Source organism: Notolepis coatsorum, assembly GCF_963971535.1.
Source record: "Notolepis coatsorum genome assembly, chromosome: 7".
Classification (NCBI taxonomy): Eukaryota; Metazoa; Chordata; class Actinopteri; order Aulopiformes; family Paralepididae; genus Notolepis; species Notolepis coatsorum.
Genome location: NC_140171.1, coordinates 129,239,258 through 129,258,215, shown reverse-complemented (window position 1 = coordinate 129,258,215; position 18,958 = coordinate 129,239,258). Strand labels below are relative to the sequence as shown.

The window sequence follows — 18,958 nt, the reverse complement described above, 5'->3', positions numbered from 1 at the left end:
AACAGAAACATTTTTAATAGCATCTAGCCAGATATAATACACATGCAACAGAAAAAGAATTAATAGCATCTAGCCAGATATAATACACATGCAACAGAAACATTTTTAATAGCATCTAGCCAGATATAATACACATGCAACAGAAAAAGAATTAATAGCATCTAGCCAGATATAATACACATGCAACAGAAACATTTTTAATAGCATCTAGCCAGATATAATACACATGCAACAGAAACATTTTTAATAGCATCTAGCCAGATATAATACACATGCAACAGAAAATAAATTAATAGCATCTAGCCAGATATAAATATAATACACATGCAACAGCATTTTTTTACAGAACATTTTACAATAGCATCTAGCCAGATGTTTTTGGAATATTCTATAATATATCTATACAGCCTCATCAGTGCCGGACAGACTTGACACTGGATGTCTTCCAGTTTCCTATAGTTTTGTAAATATTTATTCCCTATATAGAGAGAGAATATTCATTGTCTACAATGAAGCCCATATTTTTATGTTGGTTGTACAGTGTGCCATCTGTCCTGAATAGTATTTATTATTGTTGTGTGTCAAGAGAGATGAGATATTTTGCAATATTTTTTATGTTGTATGCAGAAAATGGACATAACCCAGTGAAGTAATTTATAGAAGTTTGATTGATTTTAAAAGAATTTTTAAACATTTGCAATTTTGCATAGAAAAATAGGATGCTCCCACAGGGGACAAACAACTCAAGAATATTTTTTTTTAATCCACTTTTTCTCCTTATTTTTCTCCCATCCCAATTTTGCTTCGCCAATTCTCCCTTCAATTCTTCCCTCCCCTGTCTCGAACATTGCTAGACTATGCCTCCCACTGGTCGGCTGCAGTGAGGACCAAGCCTTGCATCACGTGTCCCCTCCGGTACACGAGGAGGCAGCCGTCGCATCTTTTCACCTGCACAGCGCAATCTCTCAGTGGCGAGGAGTAACGCGTGGGAGGCTCACGCTGCCCCCGTTACTTCCTGATTCTGCTGTACAGGCGCACCAACCGACCTGTAGGAGTCGCCGTCCACAACGTCCAATCCCCACCCACCAGCTTTCCCACCCCTAACACGGCCAATTGTGTTAGTATGAACGACCAGCCAAGCTGGTAGCAACGCAGAGAGCTGGGCTCGAACCCAGCATCTCCTGCGTTTTTAGTGGCGAGCGCCTTGCCCACTGTGCCACTTAGCTGCCCACAACTCAAGAATCTTGAAAGCAACTGTCAAACACAATAAAGCTAGTCACTCATTTCCATTGGAGTCCCTGATATAGACTTGCTTTGTGTTGCAAACATGTACCAAAAAGAGCGTGTTTGAGTTGCACAGGGTAGGTACTATCATTGCCTCTATATACTTTTGTATTTAAATTTTTTTTAATCTGCCTTAACAAGTAGGAATGCGGGATGGTGTCTATAGAGAAAGAAGAGTACAACATACACACACATTTGACTGATTTAGAATCTTGGCAAAAGAGGTTAGTTATCCATCAACAATGCTATTCAGTAGAATTGTGTTGCTAGGGGAACAGCTTGGGCCCAAGTGTATTTCCTGTCCTGCTGTGGATATTATTGGTAAACACTCCCAACAGGAAATAAGCTCGGGCCTGTCTACAATGTTTATGTTCAATTTGTAAAGGTCTAGAATGGCATAGTGACATGTACAGGCTGAGCCATAGATTCTCGCTAGATTATCATAGATTATCTCTCAAATCTGCTATATGGACAGTTGGACACAGACAGTTATGTGAACTTGTCAATGAATGCACTTTAGAAATAGAGGTATGTGGTTTTAACCAAGGCCCCTATTGGGGCTGGTGAAGTTAAGTGGCTAATTGTGTATGACGGGACATTTATTTCTATCAGCCTCTATCTATGTTTGCTGTGTTGTAACAAACTCTGTACCAGACTGTTGTGTGTGTGTGTGGCATCATTTGGACATGGATATTTTGCCTTGCCAGTTCAATTGTCCTTGTTGGTCTGACGTTGTGACTATATTTGTATGTGGTCATTGGTATTGTAGATAGTTGGTATGTGCGTGTGTTTGTGCAGGCAAATGCTGTGCCGGTTTTTAAGGTGAATAAAGTTTTTTTTTTTAAATAAATCTTTGGTTTCATTATCTTTCCTTTTGTTAGAAGTAAGATGAGGTTAATGTTAACATATATCAGTATCTGGGCCCATGTTTTTCTTTACTAATAATGTAGATTGGTGATAGTATTCAGTGATGGTATTTTTGGCGGTATTTTTGACCACCTAGGATGGCTTAGAGTAGACAACAGTACAGCAACTTGCAATGGGCCTGGTCTACAAGATACACTACACCACTAAGGTACCCATGTACATGTCAAAATACTTCCCAAAGGTCAGTGAATACCACGACCACAACACCAGAGGGAGCTCCACAAATCATGTTAAACCCAGATTCGGCTCAAACAAGGGACTAAACACGTTTAGCAATTATGCCACATCAATGTGGAACGCCCTACCCAAAGCTGTAAAGGAATGTGAATCACTACCCACCTTCAAAACCACTCTCAAAGAGCGTCTACGGGAGACTGCAATTCGAAACTGGCCCCTGTAAATGTCCTAACCCAACCCCCTTCAATGTACAGTTACCCCCCCACCTACCCAACCACCTCTAATGTACAGTTTCTTCCCCCTCAAGTGTATACTCTCTTTTTAGACTCTTTTACTCATAAACAGTACTGTATATTTGTAGATCTGGTATGTCATAAATGTCTAGATGCAACAGTACTGTATGCCATGTATGTCATATATGTTATGATGAATTGAAAATGGGGGACCCTGATGTAAACAAGACGAAAGTCTTTCTCTGGTCTGCATAACAATTGTGTGTATTGAGCTGTACTGTATTGTACCCATTCTGCAATCTGTTAATAAAATGTTCAATCAATCAATGCCTGGTACAATACATCTAACTGAAATGGCTACATGGTAAATACCGGTATAATATAACTGAAATGGCTACATGGTAAATATATAACTGAAATGACTGTCATGAAAATGTTATCTATGTCTATACATCTGTGTTAAAATACATATTCTATGTCTTACAGTTTGACTAGTTAATATGATCAACTAGTAAGCTGAGCTCAGACACTGGGCCAAAGGGCCAGGAGATGGGAGAGGTCCAAGGCTATTTCCCTCTCCAGTTAAGACATAAAGGCTATTGAGCCAATCTTGTTATTCATTCCCTAACTGGGGCATATTTTGTTGACCTTTTCTGTCATATCTGGATGTCTAATGTACGTAATTTCAATTATGTATTTAATCGTACGTCTTACCAGGGTTCTGTCTCACTTCCTGGTCAGACGCTTGTGTACACTTGGGTCTCTGATTAGTAACTGAGCACTTTCACTGTGATCACAATGAATAAATCTATGTTAATTCTTTACAACTCGACTCAATCAGATTTACTCAGCTCATCGTTTCTTCTCTTAGAGTAATTTCCACGACAATTACATGGTAAATATATAACTGAAATGGCTACATAGTATAGATATAACTGAAATGGCTACATGGTAAATATATAACTGAAATGGCTATATAGTATACATACAGTTGAGGCCAAAATGATTGAGGCCAGGAATTATGGAACATTTTCCTAAAGTTCTTCCCAATGTTTGCAGCGTTGATCAAACTTGATATAATAAAACATTCACCAGTGCTATTTAGTAGCTTTTGGAATATAAAACAAGTATTTAGACAAATGGGTTGGTCAAAAATATTAGCCCCACCATGGGAATTGTTGCTTTCGAAACACCTCACAACCAATCAACCAATGAGCTTTCATACCACACCTACAGAGTCAATTGGCGTATTAACAACACCTGCATTCAATCAGCAAAGCATACAAGTACTCCAAGAAACAGGCCACTTGAACACATTATTGAGGGGGACTATACTACTAATCTTACTAACCATGCCAAAGATAAAGGAAATCAGTCTTGAGCTCAGAATGAAGATAGTGGAGGCTCATGATAAGGGCGAAGGCTATACTGTCATTTCCAAGCGTTTCACAGTGTCTAGAACTGCTGTACGTTGCATCATTGCTAAGTACAAGGAGACTAATTCTGTAAGAAACTAACCTGGGAGTGGTCGAAAGCGCAAGATTTCAAGAACTCTGGAGAGGAAAATAGTCGGATGTTGCCAAGAAGCCCCGGACATCTTTCACAATGATTGTTGCTGACCTGGCCTCTTCTAGAGTTGATGTTTCAAGGAACACAGTTGGGAGGGCTCTTCATCATGGTGGGCTCCAGGACCATCGTCCCAGAAGAACCCCTTTACTCAAAGAGCGGCACATCAGAGCCAGACTGAGGTTTGCCCGTGAACATTTGAAAGGTAAAGATGATCCTTTATTAATCCCCTTGGGGAAATTCGGGTGTCAAAGCAGCATGGGGGTATATATGCACTATAAAATATGAATACAATATAATCTAAAAAAAAGTACAAAACACAAGATAGTACATGAGTTTTGGAAATAAGATATTCCTTTATTGATCCCCTTGGGAAATTCAGGCATTGATTGATTTATTTTATTAACAGATTGCAGAATGGGTATACAATACAGTACAGCTCAATACACACAATTGTTAAGGGGATGCAGACCAGAGAAAGACTTTCGTCCTGTTTACATCATGGGTCCCCCATTTTCAATTCATCATATATGACATACAGAGACAGTACTGCTACTACATCTATACGTTTATGACATACCAGATTTACAAATGCAGCATGGCTACATAGTATATTTATATATTTTTTATAGTATACCGGTATATATTTATATTTTCAGTACCATCGATCACTGGCCGTGGTATATAGTACAACTATGATGAATTGAAAATGGGGGACCCTGATGTAAACAAGACAAGTCTTTCTCTGGTCTGCATCCCCTTAACAATTGTGTGTATTGAGCTGTACTGTACCATTCTGCATCTATTAATAACGTTTTCAATCGATTGGATTTTGTTTCCCCCGGATATAGAAGCTGATTGGACGACGTTGGAGTATAAAAGCAACGTAATTTCCGCTTCTCGGTCTCTTTTACCGTCAAGTACAGAACTCCAACGGCGTTGTCTCGTGGTGAGATACTTTTGTTATTTAGCAGTGGTGTAACTTACAGCGTCTGTTGGAACAAATGTATTATAAACGTGCAAGTATGCCGTGCGTCGTTATATCTTATTCGTGGCGCTATAGGGATGTTCTAGATGAAATAAAATGTAGATGACAACGCGTGCAATACTAGGCCGGAGGCCAAGCTGCTTGGCTAACGTGATAGCATGTGCTGCTGCCTAGGCTACATAACGTTACTGGTTGATTGATTGATTGAAAACTTTATTAACAGATTGCAGAATGGGTACAATACAGTACGGCTCAATACACACAATTGTTAAGGGGATGCAGACCAGAGAAAGACTCGTCTTGTTTACATCAGGGTCCCCCATTTTCAATTAATCATAATGTATATGACATACAGGTAGACAGTACTGTTTCATCTATATATTCATGACATACCAGATCTACAATACACTACTGTTTGTGATACAAAAAGAGTAAGAAAAAAGAGCATACACATTTGAGGGGGAATAAACTGTACATTGGAGTGGGTGGGGTCAATTAATCATAACATGACATACAGGTAGACAGTACTGCTACATCTATATTCATGACATACCAGATCTACAATACACTACTGTTTGTGGTTCTAAAAAAAATAGTATATATAAAAGAGAGCTACTCAATCACACCTACAAATCCTGATTTAGTAATGACGATACTACTAATATTAATAAGAACGACGATACTATCGTTTCACGAGGCTACATGCCAGCCTAATTGGGAAAAAGCATTTTTATAATAAACGTGGTGATAACGCTATTAGTCGGATGTATGACCCTTCCTGATGGCTTGTCATACAGAACTTGTAAGTCGCTTTGGATAAAAGCGTCAGTTAAATGTAAACGTAAATGACCATACTGCAAGAGATCTTTTATGCAATATATATTAATTAAATTGACAAACTGGCAGTTACGCTGCAAAACCCTGGCTGTAGTGGATTGGTGCTCGAATTGTCAACGACTCTGTACACATTGCAGCCCTGATGTACTGTACATACAGCACACTTTTAAAGCCTGGCACTAATGTTGGTGTTTGGGTGTCGGACGTGTGCCAGAGTGACCCGGCCGGGTTTTCGCTAACACCATGAGGGCAGCTGTCCTATGAATGGGGTTTGATAGTGACCTGAGCCACAAAATATGGACATATTATTGCTTGCAGCACATTTGTTACTTATACATTTCTGAAAAATGGGGCTGCAGGCTATATGCAGAAGCACATATTGGATTCAAATGTATTGTCACTATACAGCACAAGTACAGTACAACAAAAAAGTTTGACTTCCAACCAGAGTGCAAATCTAACAGTAAAGTACAATAGTGATATACAATGTACAGGCGTTCATAATGGCCATCGGGCTCGCTGACACTAATGCCGCTAGGAAGAGAGCTGTGCTCATACACACAACCTGGGAACTGAGGGACAACGGATCTTTAGGTCTCTAAAGGGATATGTATAAATAATATAGTATCTACAGATATGTAAAAAAGAACATGCATACGGTAAGAATAAACATGTATATATATATATACATACAGCATTATTGTACGTGCTATCATGCAGTTGTCTGGGTTATGCAGGTGTAAAAGTAGTTATATAGAAGGATTATATGCAAGTATATTCAGACGGGATATGTGATTTATAGTAAATTTATACACTATTGTCCATGCTATCATACAGTTATATAGTATGAGGTAGGTAATCATGATCACTATGATTAGTGTAGGGCAGTTGTAGACAGTGAAATTAGTAGGTAGGTATAAATTGCGTATAGGCAACTAGACTCAATTTATACAACTTGATGTGTATTAACTTGACCAAGCTAAAGGTGTCTTTACCCTTCTCTGCTCTCTCCTGCCCCCAATCCCCTCCAGCTTTCCCAATAAACTCGTTACACAGGGAAAGAGGTCACGATGTCCGGAGGTCTGGATGTCCTTCAGATGAAGGAGGAGGATGTGCTGAAGTTCCTGGCGGCAGGGACCCATCTGGGAGGAACCAACATGGACTTCCAGATGGAGCACTATGTCTACAAGAGAAAGAGTGACGGTGAGTGTTGGGTGATGCCACACTGATTTTTATTGGGCATTAGAGGGTCAAGTGTGAACTAGTGGCACTGCCTCCTTGGTTCATTTTGACATTGCATTGAAGATGTGCATTATGAATTACAGAGAAAAAAAGATCCATATTGGTGTTTTAACTATCCTGTAGTAGTAATAATGACAAACGTGTTTTTTTTTAAAGTCATCACAAGAGTGAGTGTTAACCCTTACAGTGCCACGGACGACATGCTGTTTTATCAGCCCCCCCCCCCCCGTTGAGTGCCCACGACGACGAATATAGTTTTATTAGCAATCTGAAATCATATTTCATCAACCGAGTCTCCCGTTGGTACACCAGCTCCTACAGGAGCTCAGAATGGAAAAAAGCGCCCCTATCATCTATTGGATAAAAGCGTCTGCTAAATGTAAACGTAAATGACTATACTGCAAGAGATCTTTTATGCAATATATATTAATTAAATTGACAAACTGGCAGTTACGCTGCAAAACCCTGGCTGTAGTGGATTGGTGCTCGAATTGTCAACGACTCTGTACACATTGCAGCCCTGATGTACTGTACATACAGCACACTTTTAAAGCCTGGCACTAATGTTGGTGTTTGGGTGTCGGACGTGTGCCAGAGTGACCCGGCCGGGTTTTCGCTAACACCATGAGGGCAGCTGTCCTATGAATGGGGTTTGATAGTGACCTGAGCCACAAAATATGGATATATTATTGCTTGCAGCACATTTGTTACTTATACATTTCTGGTTCATTTTGACATATTGCATTGAATATGTCCATTATGAATTACAGAGAAAAAAAGATCCATATTGGTGTACTTGGGTCTTGTTCTTAAAAGTATCCAATGATATTCAGTCAGTACTTAGTGTTCCTAAACTAAGCGAGATATTGACTATGAAGACTACCGGTAGGTAATGTTATGCCTTTTAGTCATCTTTTAGTCTTCATCTTGTCTCCTACCAGGTGTCTACATCATCAACTTGAGGAAGACCTGGGAGAAGCTGCTGCTGGCGGCGAGGGCCATCGTTGCCATTGAGAACCCAGCCGACGTGTGCGTCATCTCCTCCAGGAACACTGGACAGGTCAGATGAGCCCTCCAGGTGTCTCAACACGGCACAACTCGGGTCTATACAGTATGTATACAATGTTTTATATGTGGACTGTCCTGTAGCCAGGTCCCCACCACAACAGAGCTCACTCAAGTCTTATAGGTGGACTGTCCTGTAGCCAGGTCCCCACAACAGCCCACTAAAGTCCTATATCACCTAACGCCAAGATGGTCGAGGACTTGAGATCTAAGATGCTATGGAGGCTGCTTACAAAGTTATGTTTTTCACTTGACAAAAGATCTTGAGACTTGACAAGAGTTGGGGCAGTATGCATTTTAAGCTATAGTGTGTGTGGGATGCTGGAAGTGATGATGAGAGATGTTAGTCGTGGAGGATTTCTCCTCCTCTTCCCCAGTCAGTACATTCTCCCTCTCTTGTTGGTCCAGTATGGCACTGAGAACCCCGACTGATCTCGGGTGTAAGGTTACCTGCTGGAATCCTGATGGAGAGGGTGACTGGTGTGGAGCAATGACTGATTGCATGCATATCTGTCTGCATGCCTACCTGTCTGATCCCATCCCACATTGTTACCAAGGCCCCTACCCTCTCAAACCAGAATCCACATTGGATCCTGGAAACCTTGGACTTGACTGTTTTTAGTTTTTTTATTCTCGATTGTTCAGTGTTGACTTTGAGCCCATCCTGACTGAAGTGAAGCACCAATATGGTGGTTATGACTTTAGTCCAGCAGATAATATGTGAGAAATCATGTACTTTACGATAAAAGCATGACATTTGGCACACTAGAATATGCCCTAAGAAGGATTTTTAGCTATAGGGTCATCGCAGATTTGTCCCATGGCAACCATTTTCCAAAATCTCCACCACCTATTTTATCAGTAACTCAGGTTCTAGACCACCTAGGATCTTGATTCTGGTTTCTAATCCTACATTTACAAGGATGAGGAATCCAGTGGTACAATTTACAAGCTGCTAGCAACTACCTTACTATATTGGTCATTGAGGGAACTAAGTAATACTAAAATCAACTACCATATTTAATATTGCCACAGTATGCATGTTTCTGAACTGACATGCCAGAGTACAATGCTGCTATACACAATACTGAATTTGAGCTATAGACCATACATAATTTGAACTATACACTATACTGAAAAGTTACAGTACCGTAATTCCTCTAATAGTAACCGGGTCTCAAATACAAGCCGGGTCTCTATTAATGGCCGGGTGCGCTCTTGAGCTAAGCAATTATAAGCCGGCCTCCTAATACAAGCCGGGTTACTAATATACTGAGCTGCATACTGAGCTAGTTACTTGATTTCACTTTGAAAACGTTGAAATGACCAGTGACCACCTGTAATTGCACTGTTTACTATTTCATACAGTACTTGGTTTCAATAAATGAACCCAGTACCCAGTATGATCAGTTTGAAAATTTTAAATATAGGCCTCCCTCTTATACAGGCCTCCTCCTAATACAAGCCTGGTACCCGCTACAGTTGAAACAAATACAAGCCGGGGTTACTATTAGAGGAATTACGGTATGTAGATTTGTTTATTTGTATGACAAAGTCAGTCAACCCTTGCAATCTGTTTCATTTAATTAATTGAAAACGGCATTGATATTACGTAAAAGCAAACTGGCAATAGAAAAGATGTTCAAAATGATCTAGTTCCCTTAAAACGCTAACGCTATTAAATAAGTATATATAGTGGAGGTTAAAATAAGAATATGACTTGGCCTGAAAAAGTCAGGAGGTATTTTTTTTGCTTTAATCCCTGCCTATATGTGGACTGTCCTGTAGCCAGGTCCCCACAGGGCTTTACAGTGCGACCATATTGCTCGCATATGCCCCTAGGAATATGTGTGTGCAAAGCGGAAAAATCAATTACTCGCACGGTGTGTGACTCAAGATTACAGCCTCAATCGTGCTTTTTTTCTCCACTATAATCGTTCAAAAACTACAAGTCCCACATTGCACTCAAGCCAACGGTCCAATCACAGTAGAGTGACGTGACTGGTTTCAAGAAAGAAAAAAAAGGAAATTACCATCGGAAGCTTTGTGGTGCCAAGGCCACAAAACATTTTCTACTCTAATTTCAGTTGTAAAGTACATAAAGAAATTAAATAATTAAGAGATGCACTAATGCAATTTTGACATATCTGCCAATAGTGTGAACCTAAAGTACATGAATTTTCCACAGCCAGTGATGGTAGACTTGGAACATCCTATCCTAATATCCAATATCATATCCTTGTAGTAGTTTATTGTCACAAATAAAGTACAGGTACATTACAGTGAGATGCTTGGTTCATACACATGCAGCTCATTATAGTAATATTCCACAATTATTACAGTTGATAGTAGTAGGGATGCACCGATATGAAAATTGGCCGCCGATACCGATACCGATTGTTCAACTAACACTATCGGCCGATACCGATACCGATACCGATATTTGTATATAAGTATTTGTAATTTTTTTTTTTTTTTTTTTTTTTTTTTATAATTTTTTTTTTTTTTTTTAATGAAACTACTGTATATTTGTATGTGTTTGTATTTGTAGGCCTCTTTACTTACTTAAAAAAAGGAAACATCAAGAAATATGTTTATGGTATCACTATCTCTCTCCCAGTATCGTCTTGCGGCCTGCAGAGGGATACTATTTTCTCAACCAGAGCTTTCAACCAATGCAATCATTCTTGCGGCCTGCAGCAGGATACTATTCTCTCAACCAGAGCTTTCAACCAATGCAATGGAACCATTTTGATTGACAGTCGATTCGGCCAATTACGCCACACCGGTGACCGCTAGCACCCACCTCCTGCTGTCCTTACCACCAATCGGCAAGCGTTTATAAATTTTTCTACTTCCGGGCATTCTGTTTGCGAGAGACCGGCGCTCCACGCATGACCAAATGAGACATAATGATTTTACTGCAACAAATGTTATAATAAAACAAAGCCTTTCTATACATTTGTCTGGTTGAAAACTTTATTAACAGATTGCAGAATGTGTAGTTGGGTACGGAATGAGCAACGGAATGGAACCGAGCTATGAACGTACTAACTGAGTAATGCCTTGTTTACTGCTATCTTCGGGTAAATAATATGCTTGTTATTGAACGTGTAACACTTCATTTTAACAGCAGATACTTTCTTAAATGCCATCTTCCCGAGAGAGGGTGTTGACGGGGAGTTGTGTTATTAATAGCATTGAACAGCTAACCGAAAGCTAGCGTTAACTATTGTTAAAGGTTTAGCCATAACGTTACCTTGGCTAAAGTTGCGGCTATTCATAATGCAGCAATAATGACTGCAGACCTGCAAGCAAAGTACAGCAAGTTGACAAAGGAGTATTCCAACGCAAATCACATTTTCACCAGTAACGTTAGTCTTGCATCTAATAGCTAATAACGTAGCTACGTTAGCTGCCCGGCCCGCCGACCGGCGCTCCACGCATGACCAAATGAGACATAATGATTTTACTGCAACAAATGTTATAATAAAACAAAGCCTTTCTATACATTTGTCTGGTTGAAAACTTTATTAACAGATTGCAGAATGTGTAGTTGGGTACGGAATGAGCAACGGAATGGAACCGAGCTAATGAACGGACTCGGAGTAATGCCTTGCTGCTATGGGTAATAATAATATGCTGATGTTATTGTCCGTGTAACACTAACTATATAACGCTAATGCCACAAAACGAATGCCTTGTTAATCATAAGTAGTTACTTTGATGCAGTAGATTGTGTGTGTGTGGGGGACGGCGGGCGTTGTGCAGGTAGATCGCGCGAGTGAACTTTTTTTTTTTTGCCTTTTGACGCTACACAAATTGATGGGTATTTATCGGCGACTGCTATCGGCACATTTGAGCTTATCGGCCGATAGGCCGATAGCAGTCAACAAGGCACTTATCGGCCGATACCGATACCCGACCGATATATCGGTGCACCCCTAGATAGTAGGGCTGACTCCTATTAGTCTACTAATCGGTCGTCGACTGCCAACCTCTTAGTCTTTTTTTTCTACTAACGGCTAATTTTGGCCTAATTTTGGCCAATCATAGTCAACCATCCAAATCCTTAGTCGGGGACAGCCCTAGTTGATAGTAATAATGGCACACATACATTTCACACCAACATGCGCATTTGTTGATACATACAGGACTAAGTCTTGAGACAGACGTATGTGTATCACCGCTGCCATTCTGCGCTCATGTTACACCAGTCCATGTCTCAGATTCTGTACTCCCTATCCCTGCTCTCCCAACAGAGGGCTGTGCTGAAGTTCGCCTCAGCCACCGGCGCCACCACCTTCCACGGTCGCTTCACCCCTGGTACCTTCACCAATCAGATCCAGGCGGCCTTCAGGGAGCCCCGCCTCCTGCTCGTCACCGACCCCCGTGCTGACCACCAGCCACTGACTGAGGCCTCCTACGTCAACATCCCCACCATCGCCCTTTGCAACACTGACTCTCCACTCAATTATGTGGACATTGCCATCCCTTGCAATAACAAGGTATGGAAAGGGACACAATCTGAAAATATATATATATATTATTTTTATCTTTGTTTAATACATTTTCCAAAAACATCTTTGTGCCATTGTAGCCCAAGGGATGACCTCTACCAGGTTTTCTTGTGCAAGTGTGGAAACCCTGTTAACTTTCTCCATATTCTTCTGAATGAATGGGCCAGATAATGTGGAAATAAAATGATTTATTCCAACTCTGCATTGAACATTTTTGCACAAGCAAAAGATTTCACGGGAATATATTCATGTTAAATAGACTATGAATATAGGCTGCAGTCGCAAGGGTAGCTGTAAATTCCCTGGGCAGATGGAATAGTCTACACTTTATCACAAAATATTTTGGCAGAGCAGTGATTCACAATGGTGGTATTGTTGTGCAACAAGTTTTAAAAGCTAGACTGTTCTGGGTGAGCAGACTTAAAACAAGTAGGTATATTACCACTAATTGGCAGAAACTGGAGAAACGCAGAGTCTCATTATCTTGGGTCATCTGTCAACAATGCAATTGTTGAGACCATTCACAGCCAATGCTAAAATCTAGTGGCCTGGATACAGCAAGTCATGGAAGTGAGAAGTCTCAAGACTGACTTGGAATCAGCCGTGCAAGATTAGCTAAGGAACAAAGATGGAATTTGGTACTTGTAAAAATGCTTTTGGAAAACAAACTTAATTTTGTTTGATTGGAGGGAATCTAATCTTCCTCTATTGTAGTCTGTTAGACCTGCTCTGATAAACACAGCACACCATTAAAACCTAGCACTGATGTCGGTGTTAAGGTGTCGGAAGTGTGCCAGATTAACTGGGCCTGGTTTTCGCTAACGCCATGAGGGCTTCTGCCCAATGACGGGGGTTTGATAGTGACCTGAGCCACACCTTGAATCATTCAGACAATATTTACTCATCGAAGTATATGATCTTAAAATATTCTCAAGGTTTCCTCCACTGTAATGGAATTCTTTACGATAAATCTTAACACTATTTGTGTATAATGATGCCTTGTGGTGTGTTCCAAAGCAAACATTCAGTTTCTATGTTTTACTATAGAATGTTTACTTGCTCAGACTATTGTATTGACTTCAATGACTGCAGATTCTTGACAGTCGGTTGGCTGGCAAGCAGCATATGCGCACATGGTTTGATGGATGCTGAGATGTGGTATGAGTCAACAGACTTCTGTAAATAAAGAACGGCACAAACGGTGGTAATTCACTCATTGGTTTACAATAGAATTGACTGTGCAGTCAGAAAGCGAGCTGCCGTTAACAGATTTAATCGAATTTAGCACTTTGTTCACCCAGGTAGAGATGAACCACCACAGTAAAGCATGGAGCCTCCAGGGCTAGAGCTCCTCTTGATGTCTTCTAAAAGACATGCCTTTTATTGGAGGCATTCTGTAGGAGAAATTATTTAATAAAAATAATTTATTAAATGATGGCGATAACAAGGATAATACTTCCGGTCGGCGGGTTTCAAAATAAAAGGGCAAAGTCTAAACCACTGAAGCTATTGAAAGACGTTTATTTTGTACATTTGTGGCAGCGTTACAACATTTTCACTCGTTTTGTTTGGATGCACATATTTCTTGAGGCGATCTTTCTTTTTTACAGAACTTTTGAAATAAAAACGAAAAAGATCGGTTCTGTGTTGATGTGGCCTTAATTCAAGCTTGTTTTGTCTGTTCCAGGGCCACCACTCTGTGGGTCTGATGTGGTGGTTCCTTTCCAGGGAGGTGCTGAGGATGAGGGGCACAATCTCCAGGGAACACCAATGGGAGGTCATGCCTGATCTCTACTTCTACAGAGATCCTGAGGAGGTAGGATGCATACACTCAACAGTGTAATGACATGTTTGCTAGGACTGCAATATAGAGAAATCAACTATTCAGATAAAATGGATTAAATCGCATTGGATAATCCAATTGATCTTTATATTGCATTGCACGGTAATGAAAGTGTTGTTGCGGGCACATTTGGCATAAAACCCCTGTCGATTGCATACCCAAAGTTATTTGTGATTATTTATAGCACATGCATGAGTCTGGTCTCTTTTGAAAGGTAACATTCTGAAGTCCTTTTGAGTGCTATAGAGAAAGAGGTTTGAACACTTAAATACAATATTAGCTTCTTTTGCATTTACTTGTTGCCAGATGCCTGTTTTTGGGTTCCAGCTTTGCATCAGTCCGATACCGGTATCTGTGCATCCCTAAATTAATCATTCCTTTATAGTAGTCTGTTAGACCTGCTGTGATAAACATTCAGCACACCATTAAAACCTAGCACTGATGTCCGTGTTAAGGTGTCGGAAGTGTGCCAGATTAACTGGGCCGGGTTTTCGCTAACGCCATGAGGGCTTCTGCCCAATGACGGGGGTTTGATAGTGACCTGAGCCACACCTTGAATCATTCAGACCATATTTACTAATCACTTATTTAACATCCTAAAATATTTCGGGTAATTTTGTGAGGAATCTGACTTTGTTTCATTATTTAGTTGTGTGACTGTTTCATTATTTAGTTGTGTGACTATTTACAATATCAACAAATTCCACAATTTGATCACACAGAAACTATAAATCTTTAATATCAGTTTTAGGTATATAATTTGCCATAATATTAGATGGTTGTGTGATAGTGTAGCCACATCCTCAACAGTACCCCCCCCCCCCCCCCCCATCCCAAACACCACTGCACACTTGCATGCACAAAAGCATAGGGGCAGTGTGATTTGAATATAGTGTGTAGTTATCAAATTTACAATGTCTTTATTTATTATTATTTTTGGTCAGTGACTGGGGGAATTCTGGTAGGAGTGGTGCTTTCATCACTAGTCTCATCTGTACTGGACAATCTCCCATCTGTCATGGCAAAAGTCTCCATAAAACAGCCTGTATTTCAGTTAAGGGGTTTTAATTAGTATTGGAATATTATTCACATTAAAACATAAACTTTTATCAACAGTCTCCTATGTGGGACTTTAAAAAAAAATTATATAATGCTTTTGTAGCTAAATTCTAACATTGAATGTTTTGTATGTCCAGATTGAGAAGGAGGAGCAGGCAGCAGCTGAGAAGGCTGTCGGCAAGGAGGAGTTCCAGGGAGAGTGGACCGCCCCTGCAGCTGACTTCACCCAGCCTGAGGTGGCAGACTGGTCAGAGGGCGTCCCGGTGCCCTCGGTACCCATCCAGCAGTTCCCAGCTGCTGCCGAGGGTAAGACTTACAACAACTATTATCTAGAATAGTAGCAGTGGTAGTTGGCTGTTTGGTTCTAGTACAGATTGTAGAAATCTTTTATCGATGCTTTTATGATAAAAGTTAGTAGGGAATTGGCCATTTCCCAGCTGAATGAGCACTGGGGGAAAGTAATGTAACAAAAACGAGTCATGTTATTAGGCTGCAATGGGTTCCAAGCATGACTGTTGGTTGGTCACGCAGTCGGGTGCCCTAGCAAGGTTCTCTATGGCAATGTCGCTTTGCATCAGTCCGATACCGCTATCTGTGCATCCCTAAATGAATCATTCCTTTATAGTAGTCTGTTAGACCTGCTGTGATAAACATTCAGCACACCATTAAAACCTAGCACTGATGTCGGTGTTAAGGTGTCGGAAGTGTGCCAGATTAACTGGGCCGGGTTTTCGCTAACGCCATGAGGGCTTCTGCCCAATGAAGGGGGTTTGATAGTGACCTGAGCCACACCTCGAATCATTCAGACAATATTTACTCATCGAAGTATATGATCTTCTTAAAATATTCTCAAGGTTTCCTCAGCTATAATGGAATTCTTTACACATATTCAAGCTCAAGAACTAGTCTCATCGCATCAGTGGATTTGGGTTACTTGGTGGTGGTAACTAGTGGTTCTCAATGCTCCTGTTGAAGCATGTCCTTGAATTAGAATGTTAATGTAGTAGTTTCAGTTGGATCCGTTTGCAGTGCCATTTCCTGGGTGGCACAGGACTATTTTTCAAAGATCTTATTTTCTGGAATATTATGAATTTACCGAATGTCAATTTCTTTCCCGTATTCTGCAGGTGCCCCTGCTGCCAAGGCCCCAGCTGAAGGTTTTGCTGGTAAGTAATGTTGACATTTGTTAAACATAATCTTTAAATACGATGGAGAGTTGTTCTTTTTAAGATGCAAATCATCTGTCTCAAACTCACTCAGTCATGTCATAATTCACCCACTCGCTCAGTTAGCCGCCCTGCCCCTAGTGTCAATCAAGTCACCCAGCCAACCAGCTTGCAAACCACGTAGCTCAGATTTGGCTATCAAGCTAGCATGCCAATTCTTGTCCAACAGTTCATCCAATTCATGAAAATAAATGGGATCAAAAAGTGTTAACAATTGCTTTGCATACCAGGCCACCAAGCTACTTCCACCAGCAACACACGGGAGCATTAGCATAGCCTCATTGGAAATGGCCATAGATAAACGTTAGCATGGCGCTAATCACGATTAGCATGTTGACTAGCTATTAAAAATTATACTATGAATGATTAGATTAGATTGTACTTGTCATATTTGCATATGAGATTTGGGACTCAAACTTAAGGTGCAGTAGTGGAAGCAAATATAAAAAGGTAAATAGGAATGGCTGGCTAGCTGTAGTAGATGTTATCAGAACTTGTGTTCTATTTTTATTGTCATGTTTGTATAGTCTCCATGTCAATCGGTGGGAATTCTTTCACAGCCAATGCTCAAATCTAGTGCCTGGATACAGCAAGTCATGGAAGTGAGAAGTCTCAAGACTGACTTCAAATCAGCCGTGCAAGATTAGCTAAGGAACAAAGATGGAATTTGGCACTTATATAAATTCTTTTGGGAAAAAATGCTTTTTTGTGGTTAGAGGGAATCTTTAATCTTCTATTGTAGTCTGTTAGACCTGCTCTGATAAACGCAGCACACCATTAAAACCTAGCACTGATGTCGGTGTTATGGTGTCGGAAGTGTGCCAGATTAACTGGGCCGGGTTTTCGCTAACGCCATGAGGGCTTCTGCCCAATGAAGGGGGTTTGATAGTGACCTGAGCCACACTTAATTGTATGCTTTTTAGAAGCTGGAGCTCAACTTTTCGACATGGAAGCCTTTGTCAAGAGCATAATGTTTGAGAAAGCTTGCCTGGCAAAACGTTGAGCAATTTGTAAACAAATTGGCTGGAGTGTCACATTTTTCTTCAATGAGGTTAAAAAAAGGTTGAGGATCAGCACCCTATAAGAGTTGAGCATGATGAGTTGATTAAATGCACAAAACATCTTTACCTTGGGCTTTGAGTTAGTGTTTCAGCCTGCTTTGCATCTATGGAAATGTCCTTGTTCCCACCATAAAGACTACCCTGTTTATTGTTGGACCAATACAAAGTTTTCTTTCTCAAATTCTTGTCTATATTTATTATGCCATTATGTAATTATTTTGTAATGAGTTAGAATAGTTCATTAATGCTATGTTCTCACACTAGATCCCCTCCCTCCCACAGAGGATTGGAGCGCCCAGCCTGCTACTGAGGATTGGTCAGCTGCCCCCACTGCTCAGGCTTCTGACTGGGGTGGCGCCAATTCTGATTGGTCTTAAGTCTGTCAATCACACAGGAATCCAAGATAATCATTGTGAGCTGATGGTCAATAAAGTTGGCTGAATGAATAAAATGTTTCTGTTTTTTTTTTCTGGTCCTGGAATATGCCCGTTTTACTTTATTTGTTTGAACGTCGACGTGGAATATAGATTAGGCTACATGCTTAACTTGAATTCGTATTTAGTGTATGTGCAATATGCCAAAAACCAGCAGCACCTTTTGTTAACCCTTTGACTGCCGCACTACCAAAACTGTTAATCCTTTCACTGCGACAATACACAGAAGGTTAACCCTTTCACTGCCACATGACTGTTAACCGTCTGTAGTGTGGTAGTGAAAGAGTTAAAGTTGTATGGTTACATACTCATAGCCAAGCTCAGGGACCTGGGCTTGGGCTATGACCTCTGCCAGTGGGTCTTGGACTTCCTGACTGGCAGACCCCAGGTGGTGAGAGCAGGCAACTGCACCTCCTCATCCATCACCCTCAACATAAGGGCCCCCCAGGGCTGTGTTCTGAGTCCCCTCCTCTACTCCCTGTACACACACTACTGT

At 40.6% G+C, this 18,958-nt stretch overlaps 1 protein-coding gene across 2 annotated transcripts; it reads left to right on the top strand.

The window, feature by feature from the left end:
* Positions 1–5,086: 5,086 nt before the first annotated feature.
* On the top strand, positions 5,087–18,479 carry rpsa (ribosomal protein SA). 2 transcript variants are annotated; one of them, XM_084319268.1, is made up of 8 exons: positions 5,087–5,136; positions 7,044–7,215; positions 8,196–8,314; positions 12,582–12,827; positions 14,527–14,655; positions 15,879–16,047; positions 16,869–16,907; positions 18,311–18,479. In XM_084319268.1, exons 2-8 carry the CDS (start codon positions 7,083–7,085, stop codon positions 18,403–18,405), a joined length of 930 nt encoding a protein of 309 aa, XP_084175394.1. In that variant the 5' UTR covers positions 5,087–5,136; positions 7,044–7,082; the 3' UTR covers positions 18,406–18,479. The 2 variants fall into 2 exon arrangements, with proteins under 2 accessions (XP_084175394.1, XP_084175393.1); XM_084319267.1 differs by having other exon boundaries at positions 18,293–18,479.
* The last annotated feature ends 479 nt before the right edge of the window (positions 18,480–18,958 follow it).

What these genes read in the sequence shown, in the direction of transcription:
- rpsa (XM_084319267.1), top strand. Translation starts at nt 7,083, where the DNA reads ATGTCCGGAGGTCTGGATGTCCTTCAGATGAAGGAGGAGGATGTGCTG. An exon ending in CCTCCAGGAACACTGGACAG is followed by an intron (nt 8,315 to 12,581) that starts GTCAGATGAGCC and finishes CTCTCCCAACAG; the next exon opens with AGGGCTGTGCTGAAGTTCGC. An exon ending in CCCAGCTGAAGGTTTTGCTG is followed by an intron (nt 16,908 to 18,292) that starts GTAAGTAATGTT and finishes TTCTCACACTAG; the next exon opens with ATCCCCTCCCTCCCACAGAG.